Source organism: Dermacentor silvarum, chromosome 9, assembly GCF_013339745.2.
Source record: "Dermacentor silvarum isolate Dsil-2018 chromosome 9, BIME_Dsil_1.4, whole genome shotgun sequence".
Taxonomy (NCBI): domain Eukaryota; kingdom Metazoa; phylum Arthropoda; class Arachnida; order Ixodida; family Ixodidae; genus Dermacentor; species Dermacentor silvarum.
This window is the reverse complement of record NC_051162.1, coordinates 74,410,158-74,433,057: the sequence shown is the minus strand read 5'-3', so window position 1 is coordinate 74,433,057 and position 22,900 is coordinate 74,410,158. Positions and strand designations below refer to the sequence as shown.

General features: G+C 45.2%; 1 protein-coding gene across 1 annotated transcript in view; it reads right to left on the bottom strand.

Annotated features, from left to right (window-relative positions):
• LOC119464792 (uncharacterized) overlaps window positions 1-22,900 on the bottom strand; it is a 33,663-nt gene that overhangs the window by 1,070 nt on the left and 9,693 nt on the right. Inside the window, exons 5-8 of the mRNA XM_049655318.1 lie at window positions 18,010-18,047; window positions 10,565-10,618; window positions 4,068-4,143; window positions 3,446-3,513 (exon numbers count right to left, since the gene is read on the bottom strand). Coding sequence (XP_049511275.1) covers window positions 3,446-3,513; window positions 4,068-4,143; window positions 10,565-10,618; window positions 18,010-18,047 — 236 coding nt within the window. The remainder of the gene's footprint in view (window positions 1-3,445; window positions 3,514-4,067; window positions 4,144-10,564; window positions 10,619-18,009; window positions 18,048-22,900) is intronic.

Sequence of the window (22,900 nt, the reverse complement as noted above, 5' to 3'; positions counted from 1 at the left end):
AAACGCCTCTCGCGCGTCGCGTGCGCGTTTGCCAATCAGAGTTCAGAGTGCAGTCACCTGGCATTTTTTTTTCGCCACCAGATGGCCCTGTTATTAGCGGCGAGAAGTTGGAGTGGCGCCCTCTACGAGTGACGTCACGGCCAGGACGGCGCTCGCTCGGTTGCTGCGCGCGCTCGTTGCCTTCGTGCATGCTTGGGGTATGGGTGGCTCGAGCCGTACCTATTGAACGATATGCCGGCTTCTGTTTTCTGTCATGCCTGAACGGCCGTTTCTTCTTCGACACTGCGAGTGGCGAAAATTTGCGGCGTGGATTTTTTTTGAAGGGGCCTACTGGTTTTGGAAGGCGTATGTGCGCAGTGTCTGTCCATAAACTTTGCGCAAAAGGAATGTCTGCAATTTCAACACACGAAGTTGTGTAGGATGCTGCGCAAAACACTTAACAGTCCCTTAGTGCTTATCTATGGGAGCCATTGTATTTTACAGGGAAGAAAAGTCTTGATGTCAATATTATAAATGCGTGTTAGAAGGTAACTGCACAGCGAATCTTTTATGATGATTCTTATTACTATGGTGAGTTGTTCTAGTCTAATATGGCAACTTGTTTAATGCGTAAAAGGAAGAGTTAAGCACGCATTTTGCATGAAAATGTTTCCTAATACTTTCAGCGTTCTCTGAAACAGGCACCCAGAAAACGCACTGCTCATCGCTGTTAACGCGACGGTGTGTCACGTATAGTAAGTATATATTTCACGAATACCATAACAGCAACCACCTGAATGAACAGTTTCGTGGTTAACATCGAGAGCCTATCAATTGCACGCGAGAAAATGTTTCACAGTGGCTTTCATCCATGATGCCTTTATCAGATTATCTACTTCATGGCACAGCCCTTACACAACTAAATATACCGACTGTGGTTATGGCGAGACACGCATTTTTCGCGAAACCCATCAGTTTGCTACAACTTCGAATTGAAAGCATGAAGCAGTTCTTTAAGCGCCAATTGCATTGCCTAAGGTATACTCGAAGCTGCATACAGTGTAGCTTAGGCTGTGATGAAGAGGAAAATTCGATCCTGCGTTGCCTAACTACACCAGACTGAGAACTATTCGCTTCACGAGTACATAAAAGAAAACCTCACATACCCGCCTCATAGAGAAGACACCACAAGCCTCAAATCAATTCACTTGATTTCTGACCTTCGCAGGGGAATAATGATATCTTCAACAAGCCTCATACTGCTAATGAATGAGGCTTTGGCTTCTTTCTAGCTGCAGCCATACGGTCCAAAAGGCATATTTCACAAAAAAATTTGGGGCGAGGAGCCTGTGTCAGTTCGCCAAATAGATTCGTGATGTCTGTTCCTCAAGAAACAAGCAGCAGCAAATTGCACAAGTGATTTGAACGTGGAACATGGAACCGTGAATAAATATTGGTACAGTCCATTGCGTATTCTGCAAATAGTTGAAAGCCTCAATTAGCTTTAATTCAAATTACCGCCACTTGAAATTAACCGGTGAAGAACGGCCTAATTTTAAGAAGCAGGTAAAGGAACCAAGAACAAGTGGTGCTGGTTGAATCTAAACTGCACTGTCAGGTCCTCGAGTTACTGCCGAGCTTTTATGTGAAGAAATGAAAAATTAGATATTATACCATGAGCTACTCGTCATAAGCAAACACGTTTTAATGGGTTAAAATCAAGGTAAATGTACCAGTCATATGTAGCAGGCATAGTGACACGCTCGTTCCACCACTGCCTGAGGTATGGTATCCTAACAGGATTCCTATGTGCTATGTTTATGCATTTATGCTTTTATTAGTCATGTGCTATTTATGCTTTCTTTATCAGTTCTTCAATTTTCAAAGTCTAGATCCGCGCATGAAAGACACGCAATGGGCTGGTCTGAGCTCCTTCGGCTGACACTGCAGCGTTGCCCTTGATAAATAAATTGTCGTCTAGGAAATAAGCTGTTTGAATAAGTTCGCGCGAATTAATACGTCGTAAAATGTATTTGAGAAGACCGTCATAAGTATAAAAGCACAGGGAACGACAGCGAACAAACGGACACACTGCAGAAGGCGCCCTCACAGGCGCGACTCCGTGCCCTGACGACAAGCGAGCGGCGCTCGCAGCGCCCCTGTAGGTATTTCTCAGGGCTAATAGCCCTGCTCTCCGCGAGTCTCGGCGTAACCTCTTTCACGGAACTTTTTTTCTCTCGGCAGAACTGGCGCGCGCGTCCGAGGAAACACGTGCCACACTTCATCGTTCGCCCATCGTGTTCACCCAAAATGGAGAAAGCGACCTTCAACGACGCCCTAAATAGTAGCAATCGCCTCCTGTGCTCGGTAGTAAGCGGCGAAGACTCCATTTTCTACGTCAAGTTGTAAACACGCAGCGGCCGCTCAGCATGCAGAAGGTACATAGTCGCAGTTTCGCGCACAATCGTGGTGTTGAAATGAAGCTTGATAAATAAACTTTGGAAACATGTCGCTGGGTAATTACAGCAACATTATTTTTATTGTAGGGTTCTGTAACTTTAAGGGCATATTATACAGGCTGTAACAGAGACAATTTATGTCGTTGAATCCAGAAAACGTGGCGCGATAGCAGAGCCCCATTTTTTTCGTGCGGTTGCTCATGCGTCGGCGGCAACGCGGGCGTTCGCCACGCGTTGCCTTTTTCGCTCGCGAAAAACGCGCCATGGGGTTCCAGCCTAACTTCGCTCGCTGCAGATGCCGCGCTTCCTCATGCCAGCGTTTTGACAGCGAGTGCCCACGCTCATCGAGTGTGATGGGTTCATGTTTGCCTGTGCGCACTGACACCATGCTTCTTAACTTAGGCAGTAATCGAATCTTTCATAATTTATGCTGCTGATAAAACTACAATCGTTACATTGTAAAGCTGTCTATTATTTGCTATCGCAATCGGTGCTTCGCGTTTCGGGCGAAACTGCAACTTTTTATTATATGCTCTCAATGCTTGGTGCACAAACATGAACCTATGCTCAATTGTAGAACGGCATAGGCATTTGACTGCCACGACAGGTAAATATATGATAGTTTAAAGCATTAGTGAAACCTGCTTCATCGGTTTTCTTTTTCTTTGTAAATGCTAAGATCACTAAAATATATAACCCTCATCTGTCGCCTATATTTGGTAAATAATCACTGACACCATTGGCAATGCATAGAAATGAAAAGATGGCCTTAATTTCCATTATGAATCTTCTTAGCAAGCTTGGTAGAAAAATATAAATTGGAGATACATTGAAGAAATTCACACGACTTATAAAGTATATTTTAGGTCTATTTTACGTTTCTTCGTGTAAGCAACTGCGTTATTTTATGGACTAACGCTCATACTCAAGCTTCCGTGGACGTATGGTTGTTTGAATTAGGATTAGTATCAGCTGCAAACCACTCGAAAACATTTTTCAAAACTTACGCCATAATGCTCTTTCTCTGGACACTTGCGGTACATTTGTGGATGCGCGCTTCTTGTCTCATCTGCACCTGAAACGAAATAATACTGAGAGTGCTGAATATTTCTTTTTTTTACGTGCGCTACACTATTGAGTATTAAATTTCAAATATGGGGGATCGTTAAATGTCTGGTCTCAGTAATTGAATCTATATATTACTATTAAGAGGTTGAACGCCTCAGCAAGAGCCAGGAAGTCGCTCGTACAGGTATTAAAACATATTTGTCTACTATTAGAGTGTCTACATGTCTAAAAGGCCCAATCACGACAAACATTATCTTTAACGCACCTTGACAGCGTTAGCTTCAAATATCTGGGCGGACATGTCGGTATTTTAGTCGATTTAGTCGCACCCGTGTGAAAGTAGTGGACTATTGAACCCCTTTTATACCACTGCTACTGCATTTAAAATTAAGTTGATTGCCTCCTAAACGATAATACATTTTTGTCCTTAAAGTGTTTAGCTAATAAAATAGACTCAAGTTTATGAGACCCTTTGCTAGGAATGTAAATTTAAGAAATTGACTTTGAAATTTTATTTAGGGCTTCAGAAGCCTTATTCCAAACATGCTTGTGGTAACTTACTCAGTTCATAAGAGGCGACACAGTGGCCACCTTTGCAAAGACCAGCAAACGCCCTGTTTGGAGCTGTCAATACGAGCTGTAAATAATGAATATTAAATCAAGGAGCTGGTTTTTGGCGGGAAATTTATTCAATAATAGCGCATGCTTATAATAAATTTAAAAGTACTTAAGAACTCGCAGACAGGTGTGTTCCATGCAGTTTGATGCAATTGTTTTTCCTTGCACAGTGGCAATCCATGCCCATATATAAAAAACAGACTTTCTCTCTTATTATCACCAAATTATGTAACAAATTTTATGTTTATTTAAATAAGAATGAAGTTTATCCAACCTATCCAAATGAACTTGCTATAGAGGGAAACGTTCGATGGTCTTTCCTGTGCAAATCAGCATTCAATCGCGTTGTCGCCAAACAACGCGTTGAAAACTTCAATAGTCAATGCACATGTAGCTGCCTTGACTATTTTATTCTGTCTTGTAGACAGAAATTTGCTTGGAAGAAATCAGGCTCATTGTTTCCCCTGTCGACTGGTAGATATGCAGTTTTGTATGTTGAAGAATGTTGTTAAATTTTACTACCTTTTCTTTTTCTTCGAAATTTGCCCAAGTGCTCAAGCTTTACCAATGTGGACATAAGCAATTTTTACTTGCATACAGGCGAATATAGTTAAAGGGACAATAAATAGAACTACGTGAATGATCAAGTTGCTGCAATGGCAAATTCAAAATTAGTAGCTACAACAGATCTGTTGTTAACGAGAGAATTATAAAAATGTAAAATCGGAGTGGCGCCACCTGTAGTGGGCTATGGTACCATTCTCTTGTGACGTCAACTTTCTGCGCGGCTAGCGGCTCCAGCAAGCAGAGGGACGGAGGCGAGATGTGTTCAAGCGGATAGCGAGTAGCAAAATTAGCGAGAGAGGTAGTGGAGAGGCATGCAGGAGGTGAAATATTTGTCCACAGCGAGCCTAGGCGGGCGATTCGTGGAACGTCGCCATTGCGAGTTGAAGGAACAGTGGCTGATGCAGAGAAAAAGGCCGATGATAAGATGACGTGATAATATGCAGTTTTGGAATAGCGTTTGTCGCTTTATTTACGTTAGAGGCAAACAACTGTGCGGGGTGTTACAGCGAGTGTCCCTTCAAGAGCTTTAGTTTAACTTGCGGGAGCGCCAACGTAAGAAGGACGTTAGAAAACAGAGCGCCGTCTGGTGTATACTGTCAAACGCATCCGAGCAAAGGAAATCTTTTAGCAACCATGCCATTGTTGTCATGCGGACGCGTCTCGTTTAGGCTTACGGACGCTGGTATCGCTGAACGATCTGAGAAACTGGACGCGCTATGCACTCACAACTAATGTTTCAGGTTAGTTTAAAGGAAGCGGAAGCACATTTGAATAATTACTGGTGGTCAACGAGATCGAGAGCGTAGCCATGATGAAGATTCACGCTGTAGCGGGAGCCATGGGTCGCCATGTTGGACACTGCTATTTCTTTGCGTGCGTAAACCCTACGAACGTGAAACTCGCGAAATAACGTACGTTATCATAGAGCAAGTGAACCACAAAAAACCCAATAACGTTCGGAGGATGCCCAGCGATGACATTGCAATATCTTTACGTACGTAATGAGTTTACATTTGGTTGCAAACGCTATTCGAAAACGGTCTGACGATAGTTCCACCTCAGTTTTCGCGCGGGTAATTCAAATTGAGGAGCGGCAGCCAGACTTTCGGTGACCATTTTCTAGGCAACAAAGTGGTACATTGGCGCGCAGATGGAATGATAAATTGAACTTAAAGACAGATCATCTGTCACTCTAACTCAGCCTAATACTTCCCTTTAATTTTGTGTTTATGCAGAACTCTATAATGCATAATTTATTAGCACATATGTAATTCGTCAAATAAAATCGTTTCTGATCTCATGCACAACATGCATTAAAGTGCGGTTTTAACCCTTTTAGACAATTAACGCACTTCGTGCACGACGTTCCATTTAATATGGACACTGGTTGCCAGGTTCATTCTCATGACACTATCCTTAACCATAAACTTTTGGAGAAAGTAAATGATATATTCAGAATAACGTCGCTTAGTGTCCTTCTTTTCTAGTTTTATTTCTCTCCGCTATCAGTTCGTTGACAGTGGCTCCATCGTTCTCACGTTTGCTAAGTACCGGCAGTCGTTCCGCAATGATCCTTGCTTGGCCCGTTCCTCTTTCTGCTACACGTTAAGTCTGTCTCATTTAATATTTTATTGCATATCCCAATATCTGCCATCGATTGTAATCAAATCCCATCAAAGCAATCAACAACGGCGTCACTTATTCGCCTCATTTTGTATAAACAGTGCACGACTTGAAAGATCAATATTTGTTTTCCTTAAAGTATCGTAATGACATTCACTAGAAGCTCATCATGGTTTGTATTTAAATACAGCTTTATTGGTTATCCGTTAGACCATATTCAGAAAGAAAAATATGTTGGTGTCAACTTCACCACTAAAATCTATTGGTTACCATGCCAATTTCAAGTCTATTTCATCTTAGTTTCTGGAGGTGGTGCTAACTGGTGTTGGGGGAAGTTGGGAGACATTGATTTTTATTCGTGCTCTATCCTATCCTACTTTTGCGTCGAACCTCTGGAGTATTTCAATTATTTCAGGTTGGTACAGTTTACTGATTGGCTGTAGATGTGACGTGGCGTCTGCCAACGCTAGCACGCCAGCAAGTCATCGCCCCCAGGGGAATTATTATTTTTTTGCTTTAGGATAGGTGCAAAACAATAATAAGTTAGGCGCTATTTTGTAAAGTATCGATTAAGCACACATTCACATTGAATGATGCAAGCACCTCCTGTTCAGAATAAGATAAAAATTATCCATAGTGGAGGCGGTGCTCTTTGGCGTTAAATCATAGAGACACGTGTGTTTCTGCCTGATCTCTCGTATCCTGCCTTTCGCGCTTCAACCATCACTTCAATTGAAATATTTCGCCTGAGTACTAGCCTGCAGGTAAGCTGCAGCGCGTGGCGCCATTCAATCATAGAAGCTAGTAGTGCGCCCTAGATCTCAAGTCACAATATTATTCTCAGCTGCAGCCTAATAGCTGAGAGGTGAAACCTCCGACTGCCACACCACGGAGCCAGTGTTCACATAGAATAGGGAAATTCATATTTTTCTTAACATTGCTTTTCGGTGTAAGACCTCCTCACTAAGCACTTTAAGATGCCAGCGACAAGCATAAATACACTAGGTAATTGAGCTCATCACAGTGTTTCGTCTAATATATTATGCGAACACCTGGCAATCTACAATGTACTACAGATTTCGTTTTTTTTTTCTGTTTGAAGGGAAGCAGAGGACACGCGCATTATACGTAATGCTAAATCAGTAGAATTTGTAACACAGGGCCACGCGCTTTCAGCTTGCCCATCAGTTTAACTTCACAGTGACTGCGTTGATCATCTCTGTGGGCAAATGCCTGACCGACCACTAAGCGCTAACGCCCAGAAAACATATTGCATGTCGAGCATGTGACGTACACGTTTCGATACCTTAGAAACTTTGATATAACTGATCAATGCGTGTGTGCGAAAAGCCGGTTATCAAGGATGTGGGGATATACATACCCTTATTAGAGGTCACCAATATTCAATTAGGACTGCAAGTTAGACTATTTCAATATTGTTCATTGTTGTAAACAAAACTCAGTGCTAACTCAAGGGGCGAAGAAAGAAATTGATTATTCCAACGCTCGTGTCGTACATTTCTTTTTTCGTTCTTGTGTTAGTTCTGAGTTTTGTTCACTACCATGCATAGTTCATCAAGTTGAACGGAGGTGTACCACTGCACAGAAATTCATGAAACGGCGAACACGGAGTTGCCACCACGTAAAGGCTCTAACGGTTCGATAAGCTGCCGCTAGCAGATGCCATCACAGTGCTCTTCACCAATATATTAGAGTATAAAAACATGGAAAGCAAGCCGTTGATGGTATGAGAGACGTATTAGAAGAGCGTGTTACAGAGAGAAATCAGACAGATAAATAATTGGGTTATACGGCAGAATCATCTTTAGGGAAACGGGGTGAAAGCCTCGTGCCGCAAGTAGCCGCATTGAACCAACGGCTCAATGAAGTTGAAGACCATTCACGTTGAGAAATTTAATATTTCATGGGGTAGGAGAAAGCGCTGCGGCCACTTGGGCGCAGTCAGAAGAGAAATCTTGCTCGCTATTAAACTCAGCCTTAATCCTTTAAGGCCCAGTGGAATCATCAATTTTGTAGCTCAAAGGGCAACCCCGGGTTAAAAAAATGATTGTTCTTACGCTACAACTCATATTTAGCCCTTGCTCTACATATGCTGTCAAGCAGGTAGACTCAAGGTAGTGCTTCACCTCTGAACAAAAAATTAAAGAATCGCTTGCCCTGTTCCCGCCATTCGCTGAGATATCCCCTCTTCTTTTCACCGTGCAGAGGTACGACAAGTATTTTATTTTTGTCTCGAACACTTGGATTTGGACTATTACGTGCTATGCTATCCCTTCACAGTAAATTTATTCGGCGAGAAGTATTAGTGGGTACCGGAGAACTTTGCGAATCTTGATGATTCAAAATGGAATGATTGGGACGTAGCGGCCCTGACTACTCACGCGATACATTTTCGATTGACGTTACCTCACTGAAATAATCGCGTGTTTGTTCGCGCTCAAACGGCGTTTTCATGGCGTACTTGGCCATCTTTTGGGCATGTGTTACCTGATGCATCATTATCGCGTCAGGAGCCTGTATTATTGGTGGAGCCTTGCTATGCTTTTTGTGATTTTATGCTGTTGATATGAGCTTATGCCGTGTAGATAAACTTTCTTGGGGGAAATCCCTCCGTAATACGGAAACAATTTCTTTCGGAACAGATGGCGACAATCAGCGCATGCGAGCTTTATGGGAAAAAGAAAGAAGTTGCGAAGCTTGCGCTGATCCCTTGAGGTGACATTGATTCGTCCGATGAAAAAGAAGTCATTGCGCAAACTACAAAAAAATAGACAAGAATGTGCTCTTACTCCCGCATTCGGTGCGAGAAGTGTGGCACACACCTCTGCCTCAACAAAGAAAAGAATTGCTTGAAAGAGTTTCATCTAAAATAGACTTTTCACGTATTGCTTGAAACGACGCGTTTCAAGTCCACCAAGTCCCACTGATTCCATTTGGAATCATTTAATAAGTTTTGATTGAAAAATGTGAGCACAGATTTTTAAATTTTTTTCTACTACAAGGATCATGCACATCTCAAATTGTAAAGACCAATTTTTTACAATGAACAGAATTAATGTGGGCTGAAAGTGTTAAGCCTGAACCTAAATGAGAACGATGACTGCATTTGCAGGGCACAGAGGCTTGATCGTCTTGTCCCTAACAAGTCCAGGCATGTTATTCCGATATTTTTATCGTCTTAGCTAAGAGAAACGATTCTTTCTTCTAAAAATAAGTTCAAGACAACTGTTGTTTCCGTAATCGAATATTTTGTAATGCAACTAGAACTGTCAGAACTACACTGTATGAATTTGGCAAAGAAAGCGAACACTTTTTCACTGTGAAGTAGAACAAGCTGTATATGAAAAAAAAACATTATTTACTGCCCTGATAACGACAATGTCAGTGAATTACAATGGGACAATGTTACCTGCACTGCTGAACTATCGTCTACTGCTACAAACCACCATTATGATGCATATTTTTCTTAACAGGAATTAGGAACCGGAAACGCAGGCCGCCTTGTCGCGATTTATCGTCTTTATTGTCGAATGTGCGAAGTGCAGGTAGTAAATGTGAAGCTCTGGCATCTATATTTGATTCGTGTGCCGCTGACGTGGTTGTGGTACTGATGTGTGCCACTGACGTGGCTGACGTGGTCACCTTTCTGGGACGGTGGTCAGAAATTATTCGCAGACACCATTGAGTCAGCTCAGAAGAGGTCAGCGCGTTTCATGTATTCAAATTATTCCCGCACAGCTAGCGTTTCGTTAATGAGGTCAAACCTTGGCCGTATTTATTTGCAGCTTCGAAGAAAAATTTCCCGTCTCTGCCTTTAAAAAAAAAGGTTTTACCAAAATAACTCACTTAAACAGGAATTTATTTCAGAACCTTCATAAATGTCGTCGCGTCTTGATCATCGGTTTAAAGTTTCCATTCTTTCTGTTGCACAAATGTTTTCTGAGATTCATTTCTGCCAAAAACCAGCACAGAGTGGCACCGCCTTCCCCCCTCCCTCGCCTGCATCAAGAAGGGATCATCTTTTATTACTGCAATAGCTGATTACATTTTCAGTTTATCGCCCTAAATAGTAATAATTGTTTGAACATGTATTTTTATTCTTCATGTACTTAAGGCGCCTAGGTACCTGTACGACTGCGAGTGTAAAACCAAACAAAGATTCGTGATTTTAGACGTAAATAAACAAGTCAAATTATTTGAAATGACATGCAAAACCAAGCTGTGCTTACGATACAGGGCGTTCCGTTACATGCCGGGTTATCGCAGTTTGTAGGGTATCCGCCCTGCGAGAAGAACATTTTTCAAGTTTATTTCTTGCTTAGATTCTAATTGTGTCTAGCTGCTATGCATATCACGTTCTCTTTTACTAATATAATACTACTTGACACTTCACAGTTTGTTAGCTGCTTGGGTTCCACATGACAATATAAAAATTATTAGGTATCAAAATGTGTTCTGTGTAAGGATAAATATACAACAGCAAAATAATTTGCCAACACATTTAATGTCATTTACCTTTTCTTGTATACTGTCCAGTACAGTGGATACATTTTGGTGATCAATGGCGTATGTTTAGTGCTTCCGAGAAGCCCTTGTGCATAGTGTCAACTTCATCAACAATAGATATTTCCTATCGCCCTCCAGGCCTCCAACTACTGTTTTCCCCCAAGTCGGTTTCCAAGATGGTTGTTCTCGCGGGAAAGTCACGTTCATCCCCACTTGTTTACTTATGCCACTCGTGACATTGCGGATTGATAAATACAAATGTCTGTAGGGGATAAAAAAACGGTCGAATTCAAAAGTTCTAATCATTGTGGCTGATAGAAACCAAGCTTTTTCTTCCAACACACATATTATAAAATGTGCACTGTGGCTGACACTGTGCATGAAGGTAACGCCACCACTAGCGCGGGAACTTTTTTGTGTAGTGTATTCATCACTCCTTCTACTTCATTTTTTTGTTTTTGATATTTTTGTAATGAAGAAGAGTAACCTGTGCCTCAGCAGCATCGCCACCGGCATGAGCTCGTGGTTGCTGTCCTTGGCCGAATGCTTGTGACTGCTACCCGTTCGCCTGCATCCGTTGCTAATAAACATCTTAGCAAGTGGTGGAGGCTGCTGGGTTTCGACCACCCTGAAGCTTCGGAGTCACACTCTACCCCCCATCATGGCCGAGGACGCAAGTGGCACTCCTCCAACTCCTCCAACGGCGCCGCCGACCCTGGTTTGTGCCGACGCCTTGCGTCTGTGAGATCCCCCTATCTTCTCCGGCAAAGATGAAAAAAAAAAAACGTTGAAGATTGGATCTCCTCATACGAGCGAGTGAGTGCCCGTAACCATTGGGACGATGCTACCAAGTTGAGAACTGTCGCATTCTGTCTCAGACGTTGCGAAACTATGGTTTCTAAACCATGAAGGCGACCTCACTAAGTGGTTGGTCTTCAAAACCATGTTTACCCAAGTTTTCGGTCGGCCCGCAGTAAGAAAGCTCCGTGCAGAACACCGTTTGCGTGCACGATCCCAAGAGATCTGAGAGAATTTAACAAGCTACCTTGAGGACATTGTTGACCTTTGCAAATGGGTGAACGGGTCGATTGTCAGAGGAGGAGAAGATCAAACATATAATGAAGGGCATTGAGGACGACGCATTCCAAATGTTATTATCGAAGAGTCCTCGCACTGTCGTTGAAGTGATCGAATTATGTCAGAGTTACGACGAGTTGCGCAGGCAATGGCTTCACACCGGACGTCCCCCTGCGCCCGCCGACTCTGTGTCCAGCCTTGGTGTCAGCGACGACCATGCTACCCTGTTTCTGAAGATTCAGGAATTCGGTCGCGCAGAGGTTGCTCAGCTGCTATCCTTGATGTCTTGCGTCTCGGAACCACCACCCGCTTTGGCACCTACGATCCGCGACTTCATCCAGGAGCAAGTTTCGCAAGCCATTCCTCCAGCACGTGATCCGACGCCAGTCTTTGCACCTCTCACGTACGCAGAAGCCGTTGCCGGATCTCGCCCACAAAAGCTTTCGCCGCCCGCTATGCATCGACCACCGACCTTTTCGCCACATCCTATGCCGTTACCAGATCGACAGCATTTGCCGACTGCTCAGCCACGAGTCGGAGCTTACCCCCAACAATGGCGCACCTTCGATGATCGTGCAAGATGTTTTGCTTGTGGTAATGCTGGTCATGTGGCGTGCCCTTGCCATCGTCGGATGCTTCCTTTCCCGAACATCTGGCGAGCGCCACCTTTCCCCGCTCAATTTTCGTCTTCGCCTTCCAGCCTTCCTACCTCTTCCTTTTGTCCTGATCGCTCACCCGCGCATACCCGCCACTCACTATCTCCACGTCGTCGCTCGCTTTCTCCGATGCGTTGCCGTGCCGGACCCACCGAGCAAGAAAACTGATTTCCGCAGTTCCCGATGCACGAACTGTGTCTACGTCGCAATGTTCGAGTCCTCGTCCGTCTCCAGCCAACATAATAGAAGTGTGCGTCGAAGGAGTCGCATTCTTGGCACTTGCCGATACAGGAGCCGCAGTATCTGTCATTTCCGCCAAACTCGGTCGCATACTAAGAAAAGCTCTGATGCCTTTATCTGACCTCTCCCTTCGAACCGCGAACGCTCAAAACGTTACGCCTCTCGCTGCCGGTACTGCTCGAGTTTTCATTCGAGGATTTCTGTATACCGTCGAATTCTTCTTATTGCCCTCGTGTTCTCATGACATTATATTAGGCTGGGACTTCCTTGCAAATAACAACGCCATTATTGACTGTTGCCACGCCGAACTCGAACTTTCTGCGCTTAACGGTTTTGAGACAATCGACAACCACCCTTCTAGTGATAAACTGTTCGTGTCCGAAGACAATGCCGTTTCTCCGTGCTCTTCGCTGCTTGTCCCTGTGTCGTGCGCCGCCATTTCTGATGTCACTGTTCTCTTTACGCCCTCTGAAGTGTTCCTTCGCTGCAAATGTTCTCCGCTGCCCTTTGCTCTCCTTACTCTTTGCAATGACGCCACGAAGATGCTCGTCGACAATCCCGCGCCGTGCCCTTTACATTTATATCATGGCGAATGCCTAGGCCTTGTTCAGCCGATCGACACCTTTTGCATCTTTCGCGCTCCTGAGGCTTCTACTCCTGCGGACCTTAGCGCACTTTCTTGAGACCCTGCGGTTTATCAGTCCCTCCTCGACGTTTTCCACCGCTCCATCGACGATGAAACGTCATCTTCACAAAGAAGATAGCTGCTCACTCTCCTGCAGAAGTTCCGCGCCTCTTTTCACAGCCCTGCTTCCGGTTTGAGTCGCACATAAACCGTTTTTCACCAGATAGATAGACGCAGTCATGCACCTCTACGGCAACGCCCTTATCAGGTATCCGCCTCGGAGGGCTGTCTAATTGACGACCAGGTTGATGACATGCTCAAGCGCGGCGTTGTAAAGCCTTCAAACAGTCCCTGGGCGTCACCAGTCGTTCTTGTTAAGAAAAAGGATGACTCTATTCGGTTCTGAGTCGACTACCGACGTCTGAACAAGATAACGCGCAAGGACGTTTACCCCTTACCGCGCATCGACGACGCCCTCGACTGTTTGCAGGGAGCGGAGTTCTTTTCTTCGCTGGATTTACGTTCCGGATACTAGAAAGTCCCTATGGCACCATCTGATCGACATCAAACGGCATTTATGACACCTGGCGGATTATATGAATTTACCATGATGTTTTCGGCCTGTTTAACGCTCCAGCCACTTTTGAGAGGATGATGAAAAATATTTTACGCGGCCTCAAATGGAACACATGTCTCTGCTACCTGGTCGACGTCGTTGTCTTTTCTGCTGATTTCCATACACATATGAGCCGTCTCGAGCACGTTCTGAAATCTCTCACTGACGCTGGACTTCAACTCAACTTTTAAAAATGTCATTTTGGTCCCCGAAAGCTCACCATTCTTGGCCATGTTGTCTCGCGAGACGGCATTCTTCCGGATCTAGCCAAGCTCCGCGCCGTCGCTGACTTTCTAAAACCGAAGAAGTTAAAGGAGCTTCAATGTTTCGTTGGTTTAAGGTCGTATTTCCGACGTTTCATTCGAAATTTCGCATCCATAAGTGCACCCCTGACAGACCTTCTAAGCGGCGACAAAAAACTTTCAGCTTGGTCGCCCACCTGCCATGACGCCTTCAGGAAATTACACCGCCTGCTAACCTCGCCACCTATCCTCCGCCACTTCGACCCTGCCGCCCCCACCGAGGTCCACATCGATGCCAGCGGCGTCGGACTCTCCGCCGTACTCGCGCAACGGAAGGCGGGGTTCGATGAATATGTCGTCCCCTACGCGAGCCGAACTCTGACAAAAGCCGAGGCTAACTACTCGGTTACAGAGAAAGAGTGTTCAGCCATTATTTGGGCCATTGGAAAGTTCCGCCCTTATTTGTATGGTGACACTTTCGACGTTATCACTGACCATCACGCCCTTTGTTGGTTGTCCACCACCAAGGACCCATCTGGCCGACTTGCTCGCTGGGCTCTTAAGCTACAGGAGTACGACATTCGCATTCTATACCGTTCTGGCCGCAAACACGCGGACGCTGACGCCCTTTCTCGCTCACCGGTCACAGCTGACAACGCTTGCCTATCCGCCCTTGAGCCAGCACTTACATCACATGCACTGCACAACATGCCGTCGGAGCAGCGCAAGGATCCCTGGATCAGTGCTCTCATCAGCATCCTTTCTGATCCATCCACCTCTTCACCATCTCGCGCTCATCGCCGCCAGGCTACCCACTTCTGCATTCGCGATGACCTTTATCGTCGTAACTACCTTTCTATGGGACGCAAGTGGCTTCTTCTGATACCCCGACATCTCCGTGACCTTACCTGTGACGCTTTCCACGCAGGCCCACACTGCGCGCATGCTGGCCTCTTCAAGACCTATGGTCGACTACGCCTCTGATTTTATTGGCGCGGTATGTATAACTACGTGCGAAAGTTCGTTCGCTCCTGTACTCAGTGCCAACGCCGTAAATTACCTCCCAGACAAGTCTACCCGTCACAACCCCTTCCTTGCCCTAGTCGTCCCTTTGATCGTGTTGGTATTGGCATATACGGACCGCTACCATCCACTCCAGCAGGGAACCGATGGATTATTGTTGCCGTGGATCACTTAACCCGTTATGCTGAAACCGCCGCTCTGCCGACTCCCACCGCCCGCGACGTTGCATCGTTTCTGTTACACCATTTCGTTCTGCGCCACGGTGCCCCTCGCGAACTTCTGAGCGATAGAGGCCGAGCCTTTCTTGCCGATGCTTTGAAGGCACTACTCGACGAATGCGGAATCATTCACCGCACAAGTACAGCGTACCATCCGCAAACTAACGGCATGGCAGAACGTTTCAACCGTACTCTAGGTGATATGCTATCAATGTACGTAGCCTCTAATCATTCAAATTGGGACCAAGTTCTCCCTTTCGTGACGTGTGCGTACAATACTGCGGCCCAAGCAACTACTGGATTTTCCCCATACTTTCTCCTATATGGCCGAGAACCATCTAATACGTTCGATACAATCCTTTCATATCGACCTGATGCGTCCGAAAGTACTCCGCTGTCTGAAGCTGCTCGACATGCTGAGGAATGCCGCCAGCTTGCCTGCTCTTTTTCCACCGAGGACCAGTGGCAGCAGCAATCCCGTCAACCTGCCGACCGTTCCGCACCAACATTTTCCCCTGGCTCTCTGGTCTGGCTTCGGGTACCCGCTCCCACACCCGGCCTCTCCGCAAAACTTGTCGCGAAATACATCGGACCCTACCGCGTTCTGGAACAAACGTCCTCCGTCAGTTACCTCGTGGAGCCCCTCAAGCCACCGACAGACCTGCGAAATCGCGGCCGCGAACTTGTCCACGTCTGTCGCATTAAGCCGTACTACGACCCAATTGTAGTGTCTTCGCCTTAAGCCGCCAGGTGGCGCCTTTTTCGGCGGAGGGCGATTGTAATGAAGAAGAGTAAGCTGTGCCTCAGCAGCATCGCCACCGGCATGAGCTCGTGGTTGCTGCCCTTGGCCGAACGCTTGTGACTGCTATCCGTTCGCCTGCATCCGTTGTTAATAAACCTCTTAACATTTTCACCATATTTTTATGCAATAACACTGTGTTCATTCTAAAATCCTGCGAGATATAAATCAGAAACAACCGACTGGGTTGCCAGCAGCTCCTGCCGGAGCAAAGCGAACGCCGCATGTCAAAGCAAGTTTAGTTGCCCCCGATGTGTGTTATGACGCCACTCAAATATTCTACAGCAGAAACGTTTTAAATGGCGGTTGAATAGTACAAAGTGACACATAACTGCGCGAAATGCAAGGTATCAGGGGCCTGACCATTGGGGGGCCACCACCCTGATACCTTGCACGCGCACCCCTCTCCTCCCCAGGCCCACCTCTGAATTTCTGCCCATCAGGATACCTGGCATAATGCGACGTGTGACAATACCCGAATGCCCAGCCACTACCTCTCCGGTCAAGTGCAAGACCCCTCCCCCGCCCCCCCTCACTACGCCACTACAGCGTATACTTGTGAATTTTCGGCAAATGTGTTGTTTGATTATTATTTTTACATTGCATACCACGTATCCAAACTTTTCTATAGAAGCTTACGTTATCAAATGTGGTGGTAGGATCTTCGCCTATTGGAGGAAAAGAAAATTGAGGGCACCTAAACTCACCGGAGCTGCTGCACATGTTGTCCTCTGCAGTAGATATTCTGTACCTTTGGACTACCAATTTGAAAGCACAAAAGTGTCCTTGTTTTCTTTTTTTCTGGACGCGTAGTGATCGAAAACTACAAGTAACCACAGTTTTTTCAGGTCATAAGTATTATTACAGCTTTCCAATACAATATTGAATGACTAGTAACTCAATCACAGTTATTTTTAAATCTTTTCCTTATATGTGAACAAGCGAAATAAGTCACCGATGAGTGAGATCTAAAGTAATGCTGTCGTTGACGGTGTCGTTGTAGTTAGATCGAAAGGTATGCAACACAACCTAAATTAGGCCATATGATAACCGTTTTTGTGGCGTTAAGGTTCACAAACTGTCTTACGAGGAAGCTTTTCTTAGAACGTCCGGGCCAACGGTATTTTATAGAATCATCAATGTTTAGCGCTCATAGACTGCGCAAGGCAAGAAGCTTAGCATAAAAGGTGTATTAGGTCGTAGTAAGTTCTAATGCCCTTCACCCAAAAGTGCCCGACGACCCATCACGGAGCATATATATCTCTGTCTCGCTTTCTTCTTCAAAGGTCAGACCTAATTGGAAAATTTACCATCTCATTGCAGGTTTGATGTGAAAATTGCTAGCATGGTGCCTTTAACCAGGACAAAAAGCTCTACGCCACATTTTAAAGTGTTCTGCATCCATACGCCTGTGTATGTATCAAATGAGCAATTTTACGTTGACCTCAGAAGGCATGAACTAAACACGCCTACCAGACGTTCTCTTGTATGCGCAAATATTGCGCAGTGGATGTAGGAATGGTGCGCGTTTTGAGTAAAAGAAAGGAACAAATCACCGTTTTCCCCCATATACTTTTGGCATTCCTGCCACTGTGCTTTCCTCAAAACATTCATCTGAATTCTCTACTCAATTTCGTCGCGTTGTGTACAACAAATTAGATATGGTACTTACGCCCTCATACGCGTTGTTGCAAGTGTTCACACTTGGAGCTATGAGGTATAAGAGAAAAGGAAAGTGTTTAGTGTCTCTCTTCATGTAAAGTGCAAAAGGCTTATGAAAAGCGCAAGCTGGCAGAAGCAGTGCTTGCTTTGTTTCTTGTACACAAATAAAACATCTTTAAATGTAGTGATATTACCACAACTAGCAATGGCTACTAATCTAAGTCGCCTGGCTGGCTATCTGCGAAAAAGGTCGCCGTCATCGAGGAGCAAACATTTGCATTGCTCGTAAATCTCGCGCAATATAGATTGTGCAGCATTTCTTCTAGTCAATAAAATAACTTTTAAACGCATGAAAACATGAAAACCTATAACGTGATACCAATGCAAGTTTTTTCACAGTCAGCGAACTAACATAACTAACAGAACTAAAAGAAATAATCGAAGTTTTCAGTTACACAGGGTGTTTCAAGGAACAGATTCCTAAATTTTTAAGAGTTGCCTGTGGCAGATGGCACTATTCTAGTTCTACAATTTTACAAAAAATGCAGTTAGCCGTAGTATTGTTGCACATCGAATTTCGACTAACAGAGCGCGCGAAACCGAAAATGGGACGCTGATGCGCGCCATCAAGGCGACGTTATGCCTACGTCACCCAGCTGCGGGCATCAGCGTGCTGCCGCAGCAACGAGCCCGTAGCCGAAGCGCACTTCCTGCCCGCTGCTGGGTGACGTAGCGGAACGTCACCTCGAAGGGCGTGGTTTTGGCTTGCTACAACCTCCGAGCCTAAACGCACCCGAGTGTAAACGTACGTGGAGTAGTACAAGTGGTACATACAGTATGTGTTGGCACTGTGCCGTAAAGCTGACAGCGACATATCAGAGTCTCACAAGGTGGCGCACGTTTTGAAGTGGATAGCGGACAGTTCATGTGCAGAAATTGTGCTAACTTGGATGCCATGATCTAGGAGCACCAGCGCTTTGAGCAGGCCTAAAGTCGCCACATTGAATTACCATTCGCCCGTCTTCCTAAGACCGCCTCGACGCCATCATGCGAAGAGCACCCGATATCTTACCTGTCACCGTTTTGGGCACCATTAACGAGGATTGTCTTTTGTGAAATGGAACCTATGGCTTCAGCTGACCTCTTTACCACCTGCAACGCCGGTGAATCGAACACACTCATAGCATCCCTCATCCAAGCCATCGCGCGAAATGCATTCGCGGGTATTGGTATTTACGCTGCTTGTACGATGATCATTCCTACATCCGTTTTTGTGGCTCCGAAATCTATGGCACGTTATCAACAGTTCGCTCCATGATATCCGAACCCCCCTGATGGGAGAACTGAAGACGATTGGGCTTTCTTCTGTAAGTGGTGTCTTACGTGTCGGTCACGTTCCTCGCTACTGCAACAACCACTGCTCGTTCGCGCCACTCACTCCATTCATTGTCCATGCTCGCCGTTTTGAGCGCATCCCTTCTGAGGCACTATCTGGGACACACACATAGAATCCTGATGCTGCCATGACATAGTCCACCCGCTCACCATTACCGGAAGGCTACCAGTTGCGTTCGCAATCTTTCCGCCGTAAGTCCTCCCGCTCCCCGCCACCTCCCAATTCGACAACAGAGCAAAATATGAGTACACGTTATTGCGGAACATAGAAACAACGCAGAAACCAAATATCCTCGATATTGAATGTAAAAACTCCGCATATATCAAATAGATCAAACAATCGTCATGACGCCCTTAATAAATTTGTTATTCTCCACTTTTATCTCCTCACTGCCTCCGATGCTCTCCGACTTTTCTTTCGGCACGCTTCACTCAACCAACCTTTCTTCTTTATTCCTCCTGGGATGGTGTTTAAACACTCGCTGTGTAAGCCCTTTGCTTTAATTTTCATTCGCGCCAATATAGAAGACAATTTTCAGCAGCCTGGCGCGAGTTGCGGTTTTCAGGACCCGATATGGGCCTTTATATACTTGGCTAGTGTTTCATAGTCTCTTTCTCACGCTACCAGCGCTAGAGGTTAAACCTGTTACCTCTAGCGCTGGTAGCGTTGTGCTTTACTTCTGATAAGTTTATTTTCATTCTTTCACAGCAGTTCACTTCGCAATCTTCTGTTGTTTTTGTTTCTGTAAGCTGTACCATCTTTTCGACTCCCAGGGATACATCAATGGGAAGATGAGTTGCTTTTGTAGTTGCAAAAAAGAGTGGTGCCCATCCTAGACTCGTTGTGTGTGATCAGTTGGGATAAGATACCGCTGCTTGAAGGCAGCCCATCCTTTATCCTGGAAAACATTTGGTAGATGTTGTCAAAGATTTTGCGGTGGAGTTATGAGATCGCGCTTCCATGCAGACAAGGAACCCTTGCGTTTTCTTCACAACTTCTGACTTCTTACGGAGCTCGGCGAAGTCTAAGTGGACAACATCGAATAGGGTCCCTGAATGTTTCGGCAAGGTCATTTGGTGTGTTCGTTGTTTGAATTTCACCTTATTCAGCTGAAATTCATGACATGATTGCACATACGTCTCAGTTCATGTGAAGTCATGTAAATCACTTCGTCAGCTTCATGCAGGTTCTCCAAACCCCATCACGTAAACCTGAATGAGGGCTATTATGGTGGAGGCCCAAAATTTTCGACACATCCGTGGGAAGCAATGCAACTTCCCCCTTCACTGTGGGCTGGAGTTCTCCAGTCCCTTCCCAAAGTTTTGTGGTGTTCATTGCTCCTTTGTGAAGTGATATAGGCATGACCACCAAGCGCGAAATAGCATTATCATCTTTCATAGAAGCCCCCCGGTGATCAAAATCAAACTGCTGAAGCTCCTTCACTCAGGGTGTGATGTTTTATTTAAATACGACCAGCTTAGAATGGTGTGTCACTGCTTCATAATCGGTATAGAGCTTGATTTGTTTTTCTTGTAGGTAGTAGTGGAAGCACCGAATGTCCTTTAGGACAGCAGGAGCTTCTTTCTCAATTGTGCAGTTTACATCCGTGTTGGTGTATAACCGTAGTAACCGCCTACGTTGATTGGTTGCCCGGGTGGAGTCTCTTTTGTACAGAACCACTCCCGTTGCATAATGCGAAACATCTGTATTTATTTCAAACGGAACTGAAAAGTCCAGAAGGCAAAGCACACGACGAGAAGAAATTATCTGTACCAGCTCGTCGCACGGACAACCACATTCTTCTATCCTTCAAAACGGTACGTCTTCTTGTGTCGACTTTGTTAGGCACCGTGTCTTCATCGCTTAGTCTAGAATAACGCTCCTACATGGCTGGCTAGTCCGCAAAACACGCGGAGTGAATGGACGTCAGAGGGCTTCCCAAGCTTAAGCGATGCGCACCGCGGACTATTCTTTGGTATTTTTGGTGGTACTATGCAATACTTGAACCCCAAAAGTGACGTAGTTTTTGAAGTACTCACTCTTTCTTAAGTTGGCCTTTAGGATGGCTTCGGACAAGGAAGTGAGAACATATGCAAGGTGTTCTCCATGTTGCTGCTCAATCTTAGCGCCTACAATATTGTCGTCTACATATGCGTTGCAACAGTGACCAACAAAAGGGTTCAGAAATGTATTCATTCTCTTCTGAAGCCTGATAGGCAAGCTTTCCATCCAAATGGAAGGCGATTATACTCATAAGTGTGAAATGGAGTCACAAAGGCGATGTAATACTTAGCGTCTTCTTGAAGTGCTATTCGCGAGAAGCATTTGCACATATCTATCCGGGAAAACCAGGTACCTCGGGCTGTTTTGTCAATGATGCTGTTTATTGATTGCTCTAAAGTCAGCGCACAATTTGAGGCTGTCGCCCTTTTTTGGGGCGATAGTGATTGACGATGCAAGTGGCCATACAGATGGACGTATAATATCAGCATCGAAAATCTCTTGAAGGTCCTCGTTTGGCCATGACTTTTATCGCGATAGGTTGGATGGCTTTTCCCGAAATATGATAATGCCGTGTAATTTAAAGGAGACTTCAAACCTTGTGGTACCAAGAGGATAGCCTCAGAATGACACATATTTTGTGTAGAGTTCCTGGATACAGTCTCCATTCTTCAGCCTGCGAATTCGTTTCGAATCAGTCATAGGTTTCGAATTATCTTCCTTCATCGGGGCTTACAGACACGATTAATGAATGTCCCTATGAATGTTTAGCCTTAACAATTTTACGCTCCACTGTCGACAAGAGCTCGCAGGTTCTGTCTGTTCACTTCAAATTTTATGTGAAATAAACTTGATGAAATCAGCAAGACGGTCTCGTTCCGTTTCGGGTGAAATCACTGAGGCATTGGTGTCATTTGTTTTAGTTTGAACAGCATTGATGACTACCATGCGTCACCAGGTCCTGAATCGCTCGCACGAAGTCTAATATTTGCACCATCTTCAAGTTGTGGCGCCCTTACATCCGAATTGCTAGATCGAAAGTGCCTGTCGCTGAAGATCTGCCTCCGTCTTGCTGCTCCTCTTAGACCAGTAGTGAGTGAATGCTTGTGGCAGTGCTTGTAGTGCTTTTAGAGTATCCCGCTCTTTAATTTGTGAATGCCGTTTATTTTTATTTGTGAAGACCGTGAATTACGAGTGCTAAGACTTATCCTACTGACAACTCTGTTCTGCAAACGAAGCAGTCACTCAGCCTCAAGAAAGTAGTCAAGCAGCTAACCAGATATAAAACAGTAAAACAGCACCTGGTTCTATCATTGAACGGTATTTCTTCCGAATGTAGACAGGGAGCTCTCTTTCCACATGCGCCAAGCTTTCCAAACATACTCTGAAAATCACCACTCATGCCACTTTCTCGCTACGCCAGTGTGCGTATCCTCGCATCTTTAGGACCTGGCCTTGGTTAGACCGCCACTTATTGCATTTAGCTGTGGCCTAATAAAAAGTG